The 15,572-nt window shown below is 41.0% G+C and overlaps 4 protein-coding genes across 4 annotated transcripts; 2 read left to right on the top strand and 2 right to left on the bottom strand.

Annotated features, from left to right (window-relative positions):
- Nucleotides 1-1,810: 1,810 nt before the first annotated feature.
- On the bottom strand, nucleotides 1,811-4,018 carry LOC112179557. Its single transcript, XM_024318015.2, has one exon. The coding sequence runs from the start codon at nucleotides 3,970-3,972 to the stop codon at nucleotides 1,957-1,959; it is 2,016 nt and encodes a 671-aa protein (XP_024173783.1). The 5' UTR covers nucleotides 3,973-4,018; the 3' UTR covers nucleotides 1,811-1,956.
- Nucleotides 4,019-5,627: 1,609 nt separating this feature from the next.
- Nucleotides 5,628-8,351, bottom strand: LOC112177292. Its single transcript, XM_024315594.2, has 2 exons — nucleotides 7,477-8,351; nucleotides 5,628-7,192 (listed from the first exon to the last, which is right to left on the bottom strand). The coding sequence occupies exons 1-2, from the start codon at nucleotides 8,349-8,351 to the stop codon at nucleotides 5,746-5,748; spliced, it is 2,322 nt and encodes a 773-aa protein (XP_024171362.1). The 3' UTR covers nucleotides 5,628-5,745.
- A 3,256-nt stretch (nucleotides 8,352-11,607) lies between these two features.
- LOC112176406 (proline-rich protein HaeIII subfamily 1-like) lies at nucleotides 11,608-13,689 on the top strand. The gene is made up of 3 exons (XM_024314311.2): nucleotides 11,608-12,760; nucleotides 12,893-12,964; nucleotides 13,123-13,689. Exons 1-3 carry the CDS (start codon nucleotides 11,809-11,811, stop codon nucleotides 13,416-13,418), a joined length of 1,320 nt encoding a protein of 439 aa, XP_024170079.1. The 5' UTR covers nucleotides 11,608-11,808; the 3' UTR covers nucleotides 13,419-13,689.
- A 198-nt stretch (nucleotides 13,690-13,887) lies between these two features.
- LOC112176407 (developmental and secondary metabolism regulator ve-1-like) lies at nucleotides 13,888-15,549 on the top strand. Its single transcript, XM_024314312.2, has 4 exons — nucleotides 13,888-14,711; nucleotides 14,853-14,924; nucleotides 15,040-15,252; nucleotides 15,359-15,549. Exons 1-4 carry the CDS (start codon nucleotides 13,976-13,978, stop codon nucleotides 15,454-15,456), a joined length of 1,119 nt encoding a protein of 372 aa, XP_024170080.1. The 5' UTR covers nucleotides 13,888-13,975; the 3' UTR covers nucleotides 15,457-15,549.
- Nucleotides 15,550-15,572: the final 23 nt, after the last annotated feature.

Here is a 15,572-nt window from a genome sequence, read left to right on the forward strand (position 1 = left end):
AGATTTGAGCTTTAAAAGATCGATGAAGTGTGTGTGTGTGTATATATATATATTCTCTTTAGCTACATTCTATTTCTATTTGACCCTGAAATAAAATTCATTCAAACTACTATAAGAGCAAATTAGCAGAAACATAAACAAAACAACAATAGAACAATCTGCCCCAAAACACGACCATCTGCCAAGAGGGCAATAGGCAGGACACATCCTACTCTTCTCAAGACTATAAAGATGATGATGTTCATCTTACTTACACCAATGACACACAAGAAGCTTATTCAACTATCAAAAAGTTAGTAGAAAATCAAACAACAAGGATATTTTGTAGATCATGAGAAACCCCAATCTCCCATTTTCAGTGTAACTCTTATCTGCAATAGCTCAGGATTCAGTAGTGGACTTTTTGTATGCCTTGGCTATTTTGTCTGTAGGGTTCAGTAGTTCAGAAGGTTTTACAAGATCCATAGTCCTCAACTTAGACAAGAAACAAAACTAGACACTACACTCTAAAACCTCTCAAAATGGTAAAAAGAAAATCAATACCAGTCAAAACATATCCACAGAAATCTGTGATTTCACTACAGCAGCCAGAGGAATTACTTCCATAAACCCACAGGATCGATGCAATAAGAAAAATATAAAAAAAGTAAAAATTAATTTTCAAATCAAACAGAGTTACAGGCCGGAGCTACTATATGTCACGACTCAAACCGGTAAACCGATATGGATAGCCACCAAGTCCAGCAGATCTACTAGGCTTCCCATACCAAAACTGAAATGAAATAGGGTAGACACGTACACATCCTAACCACATCACCCAACCGTTATCAAAACCGAGCACCAAGATCTCTCAAGAAATCTCCTTCCCTATACGCTTTTGCAACAATTTCTAACTGCATGTAAAAGGTGAAGAATTCATAAAATTAAGGTGAATACAGACAAAGCAAGACCATCAAGAGATCAAATGCAGTTTACCCTGACATCTCTATAATTCTAAATTTATTAGAGTAATTGGTATCATTCGGTCTTTTATCTTATTTGGTTAATGGATTATCAAATACTCCAGGGATAACATTAAAGGAAAACAAATAAAACAACAATGATCCAGAAAGCATGCAGAATATACAAGAGCACAGACATTAGACTATGATATAAATGAAAGGTATTGATCAATTCTTCTTAAGTAGACAATGACAAAATTCCAGATCGAGTCAAGGTACTCACTTTACAACCGACTCCAAGTATCCTGCCTTGAACAGGGACATTAGAAGCATCGATCCCTAGGATACAGCATGCTAATAGGGGATAATAGCATGCCCATCAGGCAATCATGAAAACAAAGTATTTAACATGACCACAAGGATCCAAATTCAATTTAGCAGCGAAAAGCTGGACAAAGTCATAAACTAAGTTATAGAGGACATACTATCATAGCCTATTTACTAAGAACTGATAGGAAAATAAAGCAACAAAAGCAAAAACAGAACTAAATCATATATCCAAAAGCTGAACAATAACATCAAATTAAGAACAAAACAGAGAAAGCTATCTACATATCTCCAAAACCTAAATAGTGAGTATCTGAAGCAGTAGATAGAAAACTAATAAGGTTTATGGTGTCGAGGAAATTATTGCTGTTAACAAAAGGTAATGATCTCATTCACAAGATAAAGCAAATTTACATGCCTGAAGTTCCAAACAGAGCCAAATTAGATAAAGCAAATTTACATACCTGAAGTTCAAACAGAAGAAAGGGATAAAGGAAAAAAAAGATGCTTTTTTCATTTCACTTTCAGTTTTCTTGTACAAATGAAACTACTACTACCACTATCTATCCAACAAAAAAAAAAAAAACTACTAACTACTATCTATCCAAAAAAAAGAAACTACTACTACTACTATTTTTTTGGGTTTTTTTTTACACATGGACCTAAAAGATGGTGATGTTCCAACTAATCAATCCAGCACAACCAGCTTCTGATACTCTGGACCCGAGATTGCTGCTTCCATGGTTGTGTCAGGGCGAATCTCCCCATCATTATCCAAGAAGAGCTTGAGCAAATTCTTGGAGAAGCCACTCAGTAGCGCCACTCCTGGTTGAGTCCCAGGCACGGGAGTAGCCTTCGAGTCCCTCAGATTCCAAAACACTATCTGTGGCACCGCATCACCATACCCTTTCTCCCTGTACTTCCTCTGAATCACCTCATAATCAGTCTCCCATCCCCTTGGAACATCATTACTTCCGAACCGCCCATATCCATATCCTCCATAACCATAACCATAACCCGAAGCCTGATCAAATTCCATGTCACTGAAAACAAACACCCTCTTAATCATTTGCTCCGGCTTCAGATTCCCCTTCACAGCCACTTGGAGGATCAAATCAAACACCTTCTGAAAATCAGTGTTGCCTCCCCAGTCCATTCGCTTCACAAACTCAGACTTGGACCTTAGATCATTGCCTTGTATCAAGTGAAGCTGAGGATTGGCACTGAATGTGATCACCTTCCCTTTCCATGGCTCCTCATTCAACTCAGCCACCAACATTCCCAAAGCAACACACACATCCATAGGAGTCCCATCCATGCTTCCGGACACATCACACACAGCCAAGCAGTTCTTCATCGTGCCCTCCTTCAACAAGTCATCCACCACTCTCTTCCACTGAAGCTCGGCCACCTGCCCTCCATCCCCATCATTCAGAGAGGCTATGATCTCATGCGGAAGCAGAGCACCGGCCGCAATAGTAGACTTCCCGGCCTTGACATCCTCCAAATACTTCTTAAACCTCTCCTCATCATGCTTCAAGAACTTCTCCTTGTAAAGCTTCATCGCCACAGAGGCCACTCTGTTGTAAGGAATGGCACCCCACAGATTGGCACCCATATAAACCTCCGGCAACTCCAACACTATCCTCAATGGCACCAACACATCCTTCCTCAGCCGGTCTCGGACTCTATAAGCATAATGTGCATCCTCAATTCCTTCATATTCCGGATGCGATTCTCTTGCGAAAACCTTCCTGGCAATGCTCTCACAGAGCAGAGTGGCTCGATCAAAAGACGAGTCCAGAGAAGGACACCATTTCGCCGCAAGGCTAATCTTCTTGTACTGATTGGACTTCAAATTCTCCATATCCGATTTCAAGCACTCTGCGAAAAGATCCGAAACCCGTTCGTGCAAGAATCTGTAGTCCGGGTCACGCTGGTACCTCTCAACAGCCTTCTTGGCCATGGCTGCGAACTTCTCCTTCCGCAAAGCAGAGGCCTTTTCCTTTTCCGATTTTGCCCTCTCCATTGAGTTCAGCACCCTCACCTCCCTAGCCACACGGCTGTTGTTTCCTCTCCGGCCACCGCTCTTGGTTCTCTTTTTAGCACCGCCGCCGCCGCGACCTCCTCTGGAGAATGGAACCGCCGCCGTCAGAACCCTACCCCTGCCGGACTTCCTCTGCAGCCACTCGGACTTCAGCTTCTTCCTCACATCCTCACCTTCTAGAAGGCGGTACAGAATCTCCGGCAGGTCCTTGAAATACCCGAACTCGGCGAGGGAGGCGACGTTGCAGGCTAGGGTTTTGGGGTGGTTCTTGTGGAGCCAAAACGCCGCCGTGTAGAATCCTTCTTTGTCAGACTTGCCGGTGCCACGTACGCCGCGGAGGTTGCAGATGAGCTTGAGGGTGGTGAGGGCGTTGTGGGCCCAGGCCAGAGGGAGCTGCTGGTTCAGATACGACGCCGGAGTGTTGGGGACGACGTGGAAGAAGAGATCGAGGCAAGGATCGCCGGTGGTGACGAATGTGGCTGAGCCGTTCTCGGTGAAGCCCATTTGAGGCCTGGTGATCGGAGGCTGGGCCAGGTTGTTGTAATCGGCGACCATGAGGTCGATGAATGGGTCGCCGGAGGGGGCTTGGGCCTGTGGTTGTTGGGCCGCCGGGGTTGGGGATTGCCTGAGGGATGGAGGACCGAGAAGAAGAGCCATTGGAAATTTTGGGGTTTAGGGTTTTGGGGTTCAGAGAGAGGGGGTTTTGCCTTGTGGTAGTGAGAAGGAGAGCGGCGTCGTATGGTTTTTATATGAGTACGTTACTTGGAGCATATGAGTGCGTTACTTGGAGCTCAAGGAACAGTCTCATTTTTACTTTTCGAAAAACCGACTATTCAATTGCAAATGATTTTTCTAACCAATTGTTTTTGCAAATGGCTTTTTCAGCCAATAGACTTCTAATTTCTCAAAGGAGTTTTTTCAGAAAGAAGTCAACGGTCCCAAAGTCGGTTTTCAATTGAATTAAGCAGTTAGCCAGCTTTCGGTCTGGCCCAATTACCTAGGGACTCATTTTAAATTTTCAACATCGAATCTTGTTGGAGAACTCATTTTTATCTCGAATAACATCTCAAAAAAGAAATGTATTGTGGGTTGGATGATCGAAATCAATTTTATAAGCAAGATATTTCAATTTGATGCGACAACCTACTAGATGATCAGTAGTGATTGTCTTGCATGATCAGATAATTGATAAAGCAAACCCTACCTAGTTAGTTTCTTGTATTAGTAAATTGTTTATAAGGCTAAAAAATAAAGAAAAAATATATTCAACTAAATTGTTGTATAAAAATGATCCAGTCGGGTCGGTTCTTGTCAGAGAAAACCTTGAAACTGTAACCGAGTATGGCTATCCGTTTAATATTGTTGGCCCGACAAGCCCAAACAGCTTCCCATCAATTGGTTCTTCCTGACGTACGTAACAAGGAAAAAAAGAGAGGGGAATAAGAAGATAGAAACCCTCCAAGAAGAAAATTGAATTACATCTCCATGTCTATATTCAACTAACTTGTCAATGCGTATGCCAAATTATCATATGTCAAAATCCCAACTTCAGAAACAAAAAGTTGATCCATTCTCTATCAATGTTCAGAAACAAAGTACACGCAAGCATGTTGAGAGCCAAACCCTGGTTCATGAAGAAGTAATCTGTCAAATATTTCTGGAATTTTATTTATCCATTCGAGTATCTATACTATTATTCTTTGTTAGCCAAAGTAGACATGAAAAGACGACTAATTCCTTAGACCATAGATTATCTAAAAATATCTTTTAATAAATAGAGGACAAAATAACAAAATAAAATTTTAATTTATTTTCCCCTAAAATCTCTCTCTATAAGTTATAACTTCCCACTTCCACAGCAAAAGAGGTTTGTATTCCAAAACTCCTCACGTTTTCTCAAATGATTATTTTTTATTTTTTATTTTTAAAAATTAAACTCACACACAGAGAGTGTGTGTTTTGATCTAGTATGTATTGAAAATAACTCTTAAATCTTCGTCGGGAATTGTCAATTTGGAATCCGGCTAATATCGGTTGAAGCCATCCATGAACAAAGAATTGTACGTTTTCCATGGGGAAACAGTCACCCGAAGCCTCTTCATAAGAAGCTAATTATGTGATCCATAACCATCATAGTTCTTGTCAAATATCAATAACATCAACCGACTTGGAAATAACATCAAAATACACCCTAAAAGAAACACAAAAGTTACTTGAACAAACCCCAAAACAGAACAGAGAGAAAAAAAGAAACAGCATATTACATACCCAACTCTATTGAAGAACAGTTCAAACTATCTCAAAGACCTAAAGAAACAATGTGTAATTCAACATGATCAGAAACGAAGGAATTGATTCTTTCTTTTCTTTAATTTAAGAAAAATTAAGAAACACGAAAACAAGATCAGAGATGATGACGACGACGACCAATTAATCCACAACAACTAGATGCTGATACTCTTTCCCAGAGATAGCTTTTTCCATGATAAGGTCCGGCCGAATTTGGCCATCATTGTCCAAGAACAGCTTGAGTAGATTCTTGGAGAAGCCACTCACCAGCGCCACTCCATTTTGTGTCTCCGTTACCGGCGTAGACCTAGAGTCCCTCAGATTCCAAAACACTATCTGTGGCACTGCATCCCCGTACCCTTTCTCCCTAAACTTCCTCTGTATCACCTCATAATCAGTCTCCCAACTATTGCTTTTCTCCCTTTGACCACAATGATGATACCCCCAATAACTATCATAGAACTGTGATATATGCCCTGAAGCCTGATCAAACTCCATGTCGCTAAACACAAACACCCTCTTTATCATTTGCTCCGGCTTCAAGTTCCCATTCACAGCCACTTGGAGAATCAGATCAAACACCTTTTGAAAATCAGTGTTCATCCCCCATTCCATCCTCCTCACAAACTCGCACTTGGAGCTAAGATCCTCGCCTTGAATCAAATGCAACTGAGGGTTCTGACTGAAAGTGATCACCTTTCCTTTCCATGGCTCTTCAATCAATTCCGACACCAACAGACCCAAAGCCACACACACCTCCATAGGAGTCCCTTCCATGCTTCCGGACACGTCACACACAGCCAAGCAATTCCTCAGCTTGCCAAGCTCCACCAGGTCCTCCACCATTCTCTTCCACTGAAGCTCAGCCACTTGCCCTCCATCCCCATCATTCAGAGAGGCTATGATCTCATGTGGAAGCAGAGCACCGGCCGCAATCTTGGCCACACCTTCTTTCACTTCCGCCAAATATTTTTCAAACCTCTCACAGTCCTTCTCAATGAACCTATGTTTGTAGAGCTTCATTGCCACAGAGGCCACCCTGTTGTAAGGAAGTGAATTCCACTCTCTGTCAGTCATATAAAGTTCCGGCAATTCCAATGCCCTCCTCAACGGCACATAAACCTCCTTCCTCAGCCGGTCTCTCACTCTGTAAGCATAGTGTGCCTCCTCAAGTCCCTGATACTCCGGGTACAATTCACGCGGGAAAACCTTCCTGGCAATGCTTTCGCAGAGCAAAGTGGCCTTGTCGAAGGAGGAGTCGAGGGAAGGGCACCATTTCGCTGCGAGGCTTATCTTGTTTCTCTGGTGCTTCTTCAAGCATTCCATGTCAGATCTCAAGCACTCGGCGAAAACATCAGAAATCTGCTCGTGAAGCAACTGAAAATTGGAGTCTTGCTGATACTTGGAAACCACCTTCCTGGCCATGTCATAGATTCTTTCATACCTCAATTCCCTGACTTTTTCTTTTTTCAATCGGATCATCTCGTTCCTCTCAGCCTCCGTGTCCGCCTCCATGGACTTCAAGCAATCCCCAAACACATCCCAAATTTGTTCGTATAGGAACTTCAAATCCGAGTCTTGCTCATACCTTATTTTTAACAAGGACAAAACAAACAAAGTTAACAAACAAAAGGATATATTAGAGCATAATATAGGCAAAAATTACAAACAAATGTTTGTTAACCTGTAGCCTCATTTTCCTTTACGTTTTCCAAATTGTTCTTGTTTAGAGCATATTGTGAATAATGTAAACTTTTATTGACTGTTTGAATTATGAAAATACAATGTAAAAATTCACGCAGTTAGAGAATGGAGTGGTAAACTTAAATTATATTTTAAAATGAAGTACGGTGATTATCTTTTAAAACTTACCTAGCCACGGCATTCTTGGTCTTGTCTATGATCTTTTGATGCATCAGTTCTCTAGCTTCATCACTTTTCAGTTCGTCTCTATCCGCTGCCCATTCTGCTTGAACAGTTTTATACTCCTCCTTCTCGAGTTTTTTCTTGTTAGATTTGACGGCGATGAGTTTCTCCCAAAGCCTCAGCAGTTTAACATCTCTAGGTGGATGATCCGCCGGACCCATTAAATGCCCAAGCTTTAGTGACCTTAACCCGTCTACCTTACCCGGCCCCTTATAGAAATAGCGCTTGATCCTTTGCCACTCTTCCTTTTGGGTCTTCCTGATGTCTTGGCCTTCTAGAAGGCGGTATAGAATCTCCGGCAGATCTTTGAAATACCCAAAAGCGGCAACCGACGCTACATTGTAAGCTAGGGTTTTAGGGTGGTGGTTGTAGAGCCAATACGCTGCTGTGTAGAACCCTTCTTTGTCACACTTTCCGGTGCCACGTACACCTCGCAGGTTGCAGATGAGCTTGAGAGCGGTTACGGCATCGTTGGACCAAGCCAATGGGAGCTGTTGGTTGAAATATTCAGGCTTGGTGTCAGGCACCACGTGGAAGAAAAAATCAAGGCAGGGGTTGCCGGAGGTGAGAAAAGTAGGCGAACTGTTCTCGGTCAAACCCATTGGGGGTCGGGGGGAAGTTGACGTGGTGTTGTTGTAATTGGAGACCATGAGATCCATGAAGGGGTCGCCGTAATTGACTTGTGGTGGAGCATTGGTGGTGGGTACTGTTCCGATCTCTGGAGGACCGAGAAGAAGAGTAGGAGTTTGGGTTCTTGCCAAGTTGACATGGTTTTGGTTTGGTTTGGCGCCTTTGAGAATTGAGAGGATTTGTGGCTTCATGGAGGAGTTACAGCGTTGTGACGGCTTGAATCGTACGTGACCACCAAGGGTTTAAGGGTTTATAAGAAATGGTATTTTTTTTTTTTTTTTTTGGATCAAATAAGAAATGGTATCTTGGCCACCAAGGGTTTAAGGGTTTTAAGACATTTTAGTTACTTGCTCTCCAATTTTTTGGTTTTCTGATAAGTGCGGCTTTGGTACTTCTAATTTTGATGTAGAGCTTCGCCGTTTTAATTAGGAAATGGAATAATTGGCTCAAAAAAAGAAAAAAAAATTGGAATATTGTTTGTGATTAATTAGAGTATCAAGCTTCCTTTTCAAAACCAATCTACTATAAAATTTTTTTAATTATCACGGATAAGTACCCATTAATGTAGATCAGTTGGGTTAACAGGAAAGGATGATTAAACCTATATAATATATTTGTAGTAGATAGTATCTATATCAACTAAATTAGTGCGGGTTTTCTCAAGATAAAATAGTTAGAGGGATGAAGCAATGAAGATTCATCATACATCTATATAGACTATAGAGGAGATCAAGGAGAGTTCAGATAAGATTATCAGAAAGGATATTGATACCATGGGAAGCTATGTGTCCCTCTATGAAATTATATATATATATATTCCTGATGAATGTATTTTCATAGAGATTGATGTTAAGTTGACGAAGTCTAGCTAGTAGTGTACATATACTTTTCATTCAACCCTGAAACAGCGTTTGAGAACTGTGGGAAAGAGGAGGTAATGGCTTGAATCATAAGTTAATACTTACGTGGCATATAAATATAAATATAGAGGGTTTATAGAAAATGGTAACTTGGCTACCAAGGTTTTTAAGGGTTTTAGAATTTTGAATAGATTTCCTTTTAATCAGGGCATTCTTATGTCCATTATTTTTCCTTTCTGGTATCAACTTCCTAAGGAAGATATATATACATAAATGAGTGTCGTAACTGATTTCCAAACTAATCGTTTTATTTTCAGTCATCAAAAAAAAAAAAAAAAAACTGATATCCAAACTTGAAATCTATTGTGCAACATCTGAATTACATTCCTTAACCCTCATTTCTAATAAGCCGCGTCTCTTATTATAGATTAACTAATTAGGTTTTATGTAATAAGCCCGCACCATTATATGCCGCTTGTGGGTGTGGAGGCACTGCCCCGGCCTATCGATAAGTGTCATTATATACTGCTTAATTAATTGTCGGGTTGACGATGCAGCAATGGCCTGTTGATAACCTATGCTGCTTGTAAATGGAGCGGTTATTGGAGCCGATCTAGAGTTAGTGTTATAAGGATATATTACTTGTGCTCATCAAAGTAACAAGACCTAGCATGCAAGAGGGTTCAAATTTCAAAAGCTAGTGATGAAATCAATAGAGAGCTATACTCTCTGCTTAAAGCCATCTACTCTTACAACTATATATATATATATATATATATATATATATATATATATATATATTTCGAAGATAGAAGAGCACAATTGCTCCCTGTCCCCTCCTTACAACTATGTTAACTAGTTATAAGCGCTATATATATATATATATATATTTTTTTTTTTTGACTTTGTAAAGGGAACTTAAAGGCTTCATAAGCTCAAGATATACCTTTTTGGCATCGGAGTTCAAACCTAGGTTAGGGAGCACACTCAATTAGACAAGAACCACTAGGCCACTTGCAGTGATTATATATATATATATATATATATATATATAAGTTTTCAATATTGCTTTACGAGGGGTCTTCATCAAGTGGCGGTTTAGTTTCTTAATTAGCAATACTCGAGTTAAACTCTAGAAGTTGACTTGCCAGAGGTAAGTTGCTCGGTAATTAGCTAATGACTGTTTTGATAATGAAACACAGGCCAATTGGATATATATAATTATCTCAATGACTAAGCAAGTTCGTAGAAGTAGTTGAGTACGTAAATTAATATTGTGACTTCTCAAAATACTTTTTTGGGTCAAATTCTGGATTTTGTTTGATGGTTTGCTAGCTCATCAAAATCTCTCTCTGTTTTCAAAGGCAGAGAGCGGGTTACGAGTTTTGCTTTTCCTATGGGAATAATTATAAGTCACACCCTTTCCCCTGTATTTAGAAGATCAATTTAACCTTAAGTCTTACTCATTGTTAACAAGCCTCACATATAAGGTCTGACATTAAAGAATATAGATGGAAATAGTGGATCAGAAATGAACAAAAAAAAAAGAAAAAAAAATTAATGTCAAAGATATATCGATGTGTGTACAGATCTTTTAATTAAGAGATCAAGTGGCCAATTGAGGCAGCAAAGGCTGAAAATGTGTATGAACGGTACATCACGTTCTCATCACAACTTTCTTCCATGCAGTATTGGATCCAAAACTATCCCTATTGTCCAATACTAAAGCATATAACCACATAATGCACCTCAAATTTCATTGATAGATAGAAATAATGAAATGTGGCCGGAATAATGTCAACTAATATGGAATCAGTCAAATATTAAATCCCACTTGGGTAGGGTTGCGGCTAATGATTGATCGATTAGATAATAAGTCAACTGGTCCTGAGCCGCTTCTTGAGCCTAAAAAGAATTTAACTAATACAAAGTAAACCCTACAAACTAGATAAACACCCTAAACTTAGCTAATATCTGAGTTCCAACCCAAATTTAGGTAATAGGTCTCAACCCGACTTTAAGTTCTTTTTCAAAAAAAAAAAAAAAAAAAAACGACTTTAAGTCGAGTCTGGCTTAACTCCCATACCGGAAATTTGATCAAGGGTTTAAACCTATTATGCCTACCAAATAAGTAAATAAGCCAGAGTCTAATCGAGGGGCGGAGCCTATTAGCTAATGCATCCAACCAAGTTTTGTCACACTTCGAATCATTATTAGGTCAAGTTCCAATTTCCTGCCTTACTAAATAAGCCAGAGCTAATCAAGGGCGGTGCTAAATAAGCCAGAGTCTACCCTATGCAGCATGCAAAATATCAATCAATGGAGCTAGGTAGATACGTGACAGCCTTTTGCTGTTTGATTTTTTCCAAAGAATCTAATGACATTCTGGTCAAAGTAAACCCTTCCCATCCGCAATATATTCCATGAACATAATTATCACACACTACCACTACTACTCACCACGACTTTCCCTCCAGAAATTGAAGTAGTCAAACAATTAATCCCATCCTCGATCTCAGACAGATATACATGTATATAGTTAATTTTGTCGAGTGTTACTTTAGATTCCTTAGTTTTTGATTTGTAATAACAGATCGTTTGACTACAATTAATCCCCACAAAAACTAAAAATCGTAGCCAGCGAATGTTAATCACTTGCTGTTACATAACCCTAGTATTGGTAGTATATAATTAAGTTGTATGGTGCACTAGTCTTTTCATCCCGCAGCTAGCTAGCTCAATCTTCCTCTCTCGAGCTCTCAATAAACAAAGAGTACGGTAGAGGATAATGGAGGATGATCATCACACTCCAAATTACGAAGACCACCCCCACGATAATCAACCTGAAGCTCATGTGGAGGTACAAGTCGAACAATATCAATATCAACAAGTAGCGCTTGAAATTAGCGACAATAGTGGAAACTACGACCAAAACCAGCAGCAGCAGCAGCAACAACAACAGCAGCAGCCACCTCAGTATCAGCCACAACCTCCACCACAAGGAGGCCAACAACAACAACAGTTCTTCCAGCAGCAGCAGCCGCCGCCGCCGCGTCAACCATCTCATCAGCCGCCTGTACAATTCCCACCACAACAACCACCACCGCGGCCGATCCAATACTTGGCTCCACAGCCGCCTCGCCCTGTGCCATTCCCTCTTCAGAGCCCACAAAACCAAAAGTACGCAAACCAGCCTCCTCCTCCAGGACCTACACAACAGTTCCCACCGCAAAACCCTCAGTTTCAAGCTCAACAGCCGCCTTATCAGCCACAGCCACCTCAACAGTTTCCACCACAGAATGCGACCCCTAACCAACAAAACAACCCTTTTGGACAACCACCTTCTCCGGCAAAATATCCTCCGCAACCACCTTCTCCGGTGAAATATCCTCCACAACCACCATCTCCGGTACAATATCCTCCTGCAGCAGGTTCGTCTCAGCCTCCTCAAGGCTACAATGACATTCCCCAACCTTCAAAGCAGCATCAAGCGCCGCCTCCGGTGCAAGTGGGCTATAATAAGCCTCAGCCACCCCAACAGTACCACCAGCAGCAACAATACCAACCACAACCACCACAGCAGAATCATTATGCAGCTGCTCCTTCTCCGGCTCAAGGAGTTCCGATGCAGGCCCCTTACGGGCCGCAGGGAACGCCTATGACTATGAATATGATGAACCCAATTGGCACTGAGGCTTGGAAAACCGGGCTCTTTGATTGCATGGATGATCCTAATAATGGTAATTATCATCTTAGTTCCTCTAACCCTGTCCATTACTTATCTAACCACGTGCACTACTTCCTCACGATCATTGATATTTACTTATCTACCCAGTCAGGTTTATGACTCCAAATGTGTTGTGACATTTCAGCTCTCATAACGTTATTCGTACCATGCTTGACTTTCGGCCAGATAGCAGAAGTTGTGGATAATGGCACTACCTGTAAGAGAAATTCCATCAAATATAGTCATGAATGCTTCTTTTACTTACAACATTAAGGTCTTCTTGTATCATTTCACAAGATTTCAAGTGGGATATATACACTACTAATTAATTAATTACTGCCTGAATTAATTCACTAATTGTGTGACGTACTGCAGCATGTGGTACGAGCGCATTGCTGTACGGCTTGGTTGGAGCGTTCATCGGAGTGCCATTCATAATGTCATGCACTTATCGCACGAAGATTCGGAGCAAGTATGGGCTAGTTGAGACCCCTGCACCTGACTGGGTCACCCATTTGTTTTGCGAGCCATGTTCTCTTTGCCAAGAGTACAGAGAACTTAATTTGAGAGGCCTAGACCCTTCTATAGGATGGCAAGGAAATGTGGCAAGGGCCATGCAGCAGCAACAACCTAAGATGATGACGCCTCCAGTGAACCAAATGATGAGGTGATCAATCAGTTGATACTGATCGAGTGATCCGTTCAGAAAGTTTTTAATTTCAGCAAATGTTCATGCCTTTTTCTGTTTTTTTTTTCATGTGATGTTTTCAATTACTAATAAGGTGGATGCCATGTATGAAAATGCAGTGGTTCATCCTTGTAATATCCTGAACGGTTTGCCATTTTTCATTTACTTGAATATTATAGAGTGAAGGTTTTGTTTTGGTAATGTATAATTTGTTTACAAAATGCTGAATAGATAAGTTCATTGAATGATTCAAATTTGCAAGGCTGGGACATTAGTATCTCTCTTTGGGCAACAGGTTGGATATTGCTAATATTTTTTCCTATTATATTCTAATTATTGAAGTCTTCGGTGGAGTCTTTGCACTGGTTCTCACCGCACAAAGTTGCGATTGTGGGTTAACTTTACCGTGTAGAAAGCGAGGGGCTGTCCTTAGATCTCTCTTTTGTATATAAAAGAGGTGCTGGGGTTGTTGACCTTTGGGTCTATTGATGCTGTAACCCCTCTTCCATCCACAGCATAGGACGTCCTGGGGTTGAACTCATGGGACGTCCTGAGGCAGATCATGATCATCAAGCATCAAGTTCGAACCAGGCATTTCATCAAACAGATTGCGAACAACATTCCGAGAAGCCTGAACACCAAGTTTTGCCTCCAAACCCCACTCATTGCCAGACCTATGTTTTAGGGCGTCCGTCTGGGGCAGAGAATGAAGATCATCATCAACAACAAGAACAAGTCCAGCCTACAGAGCACATTGCACCTCGAAACTCGCCCGCTGATTCCCAAGAAACTCAAGCAAATCAAACGCATCAACAAGAGCCGCAGTCGCCTTATCACCACAATGTGCACTACTATTTCCCAACGCCCAACCCCCATCATGGTACTAATTTGACATTGCATAATTTTCCTAACCAATATGCACCACGGGGCCAAGTACCCCAATTCCAAGCAATGCCTCCAGGTTTACGGCCATATCCGACCTTATATCCTTCTCCTCCTCCTCCTCCTCCTCTTTATCATTCTCAACCTTTAAACAATTATAGTGGATCACAGCATGTACAACAAGTAGTACTGCACCCTCCTCCGGCTGCCTACAATTATCCTTCTAGTTCTAGGAACCCCCAGCCCTGTGTAAATTACAACAATTTTGCAGCAACTGGTATACCCATGATGCAAAATGTACAATACCTACCGCTGCTGATGCCTCAGTCCGCTACCGGCGAGGGTACTACTTGGAAAACAGGGCTCTTTGATTGCTTACTTGACCCCCCAAATGGTAATATTTCTATCAATGGATTACTTCATTAGCGGTTTTTTTTTTTCCTAGCTATATATATATGTCCAGGAATAAGACTCATGAATGTTTCTTTGTCGAAAAAAAAAAAAAAGACTCATGAATGTTCGTTGTATATTTCAGCTATAATGACAACGTTATGCCCATGTTGGACGTTCGGTCAGATTGCAGAGATTGTTGATAACGGTCAAACCTGTAAGTCTTTTGCATTTGAAATCATCTCCATTGCTTAACTAGTGCAATTACAATGAGTAATATTCAGATTGATCTAATTCATGGCTCATGTTCATCTGTTGTGCTACGCATACAGCCTGTAGTTGCAATGCTCTGATATACATGGTGATCTGGTGTTTCATCATGGTGCCATGCTTGTTGTCATGTACATACCGAAGAAAACTAAGGAACAAACTTGACCTGCCCGAGAGCCCCGGTCCCGACTGCATCATCCACTGCTTATGCGAGCTGTGTGCTCTCTGCCAAGAACATAGGGAGCTTGAGCTCAGAGGCCTCGACCCTTCATTAGGTATGCGAATTACTACGTTTTTATTAGCCTTCATATATAAGTTGTAACCCGCTTTGCATACAGAAACCGACCGGAGGTGTTTCATATGATAATATTGTATGTGCAGGATGGGTAGGAAACATGGAGCAACTTCAGAGGATGCAACAAAAGAGACAAGGTACAGTGGTTGTTCCACCAATGACTCAAAGAATGACGGGCTATTGAGAAAGGCAAATTTTGTGATAGGTTTCTGCTCATATCAGCATTATCAACATTATACATGGTCTTTTTGGTATATTATTTGCATGCTTTACGTTATGGGATGCTTTTTTGGTAACACA

This window comes from Rosa chinensis, chromosome 7 (genome assembly GCF_002994745.2).
Source record: "Rosa chinensis cultivar Old Blush chromosome 7, RchiOBHm-V2, whole genome shotgun sequence".
NCBI lineage: Eukaryota > Viridiplantae > Streptophyta > Magnoliopsida > Rosales > Rosaceae > Rosa > Rosa chinensis.

Coding starts and splice junctions, on each gene's coding strand:
- LOC112176407 (XM_024314312.2), top strand. CDS start 13,976: ATGGGACGTCCTGAGGCAGATCATGATCATCAAGCATCAAGTTCGAAC. Junction 14,712..14,852: donor CTTACTTGACCCCCCAAATG/GTAATATTTCTA, acceptor TGTATATTTCAG/CTATAATGACAACGTTATGC. Junction 14,925..15,039: donor TGTTGATAACGGTCAAACCT/GTAAGTCTTTTG, acceptor CTACGCATACAG/CCTGTAGTTGCAATGCTCTG.
- LOC112176406 (XM_024314311.2), top strand. CDS start 11,809: ATGGAGGATGATCATCACACTCCAAATTACGAAGACCACCCCCACGAT. Junction 12,761..12,892: donor CATGGATGATCCTAATAATG/GTAATTATCATC, acceptor GTGACATTTCAG/CTCTCATAACGTTATTCGTA. Junction 12,965..13,122: donor TGTGGATAATGGCACTACCT/GTAAGAGAAATT, acceptor GACGTACTGCAG/CATGTGGTACGAGCGCATTG.
- LOC112179557 (XM_024318015.2), bottom strand. CDS start 3,972: ATGGCTCTTCTTCTCGGTCCTCCATCCCTCAGGCAATCCCCAACCCCG.
- LOC112177292 (XM_024315594.2), bottom strand. CDS start 8,351: ATGAAGCCACAAATCCTCTCAATTCTCAAAGGCGCCAAACCAAACCAA. Junction 7,193..7,476: donor ACCAAGAATGCCGTGGCTAG/GTAAGTTTTAAA, acceptor GTTAAAAATAAG/GTATGAGCAAGACTCGGATT.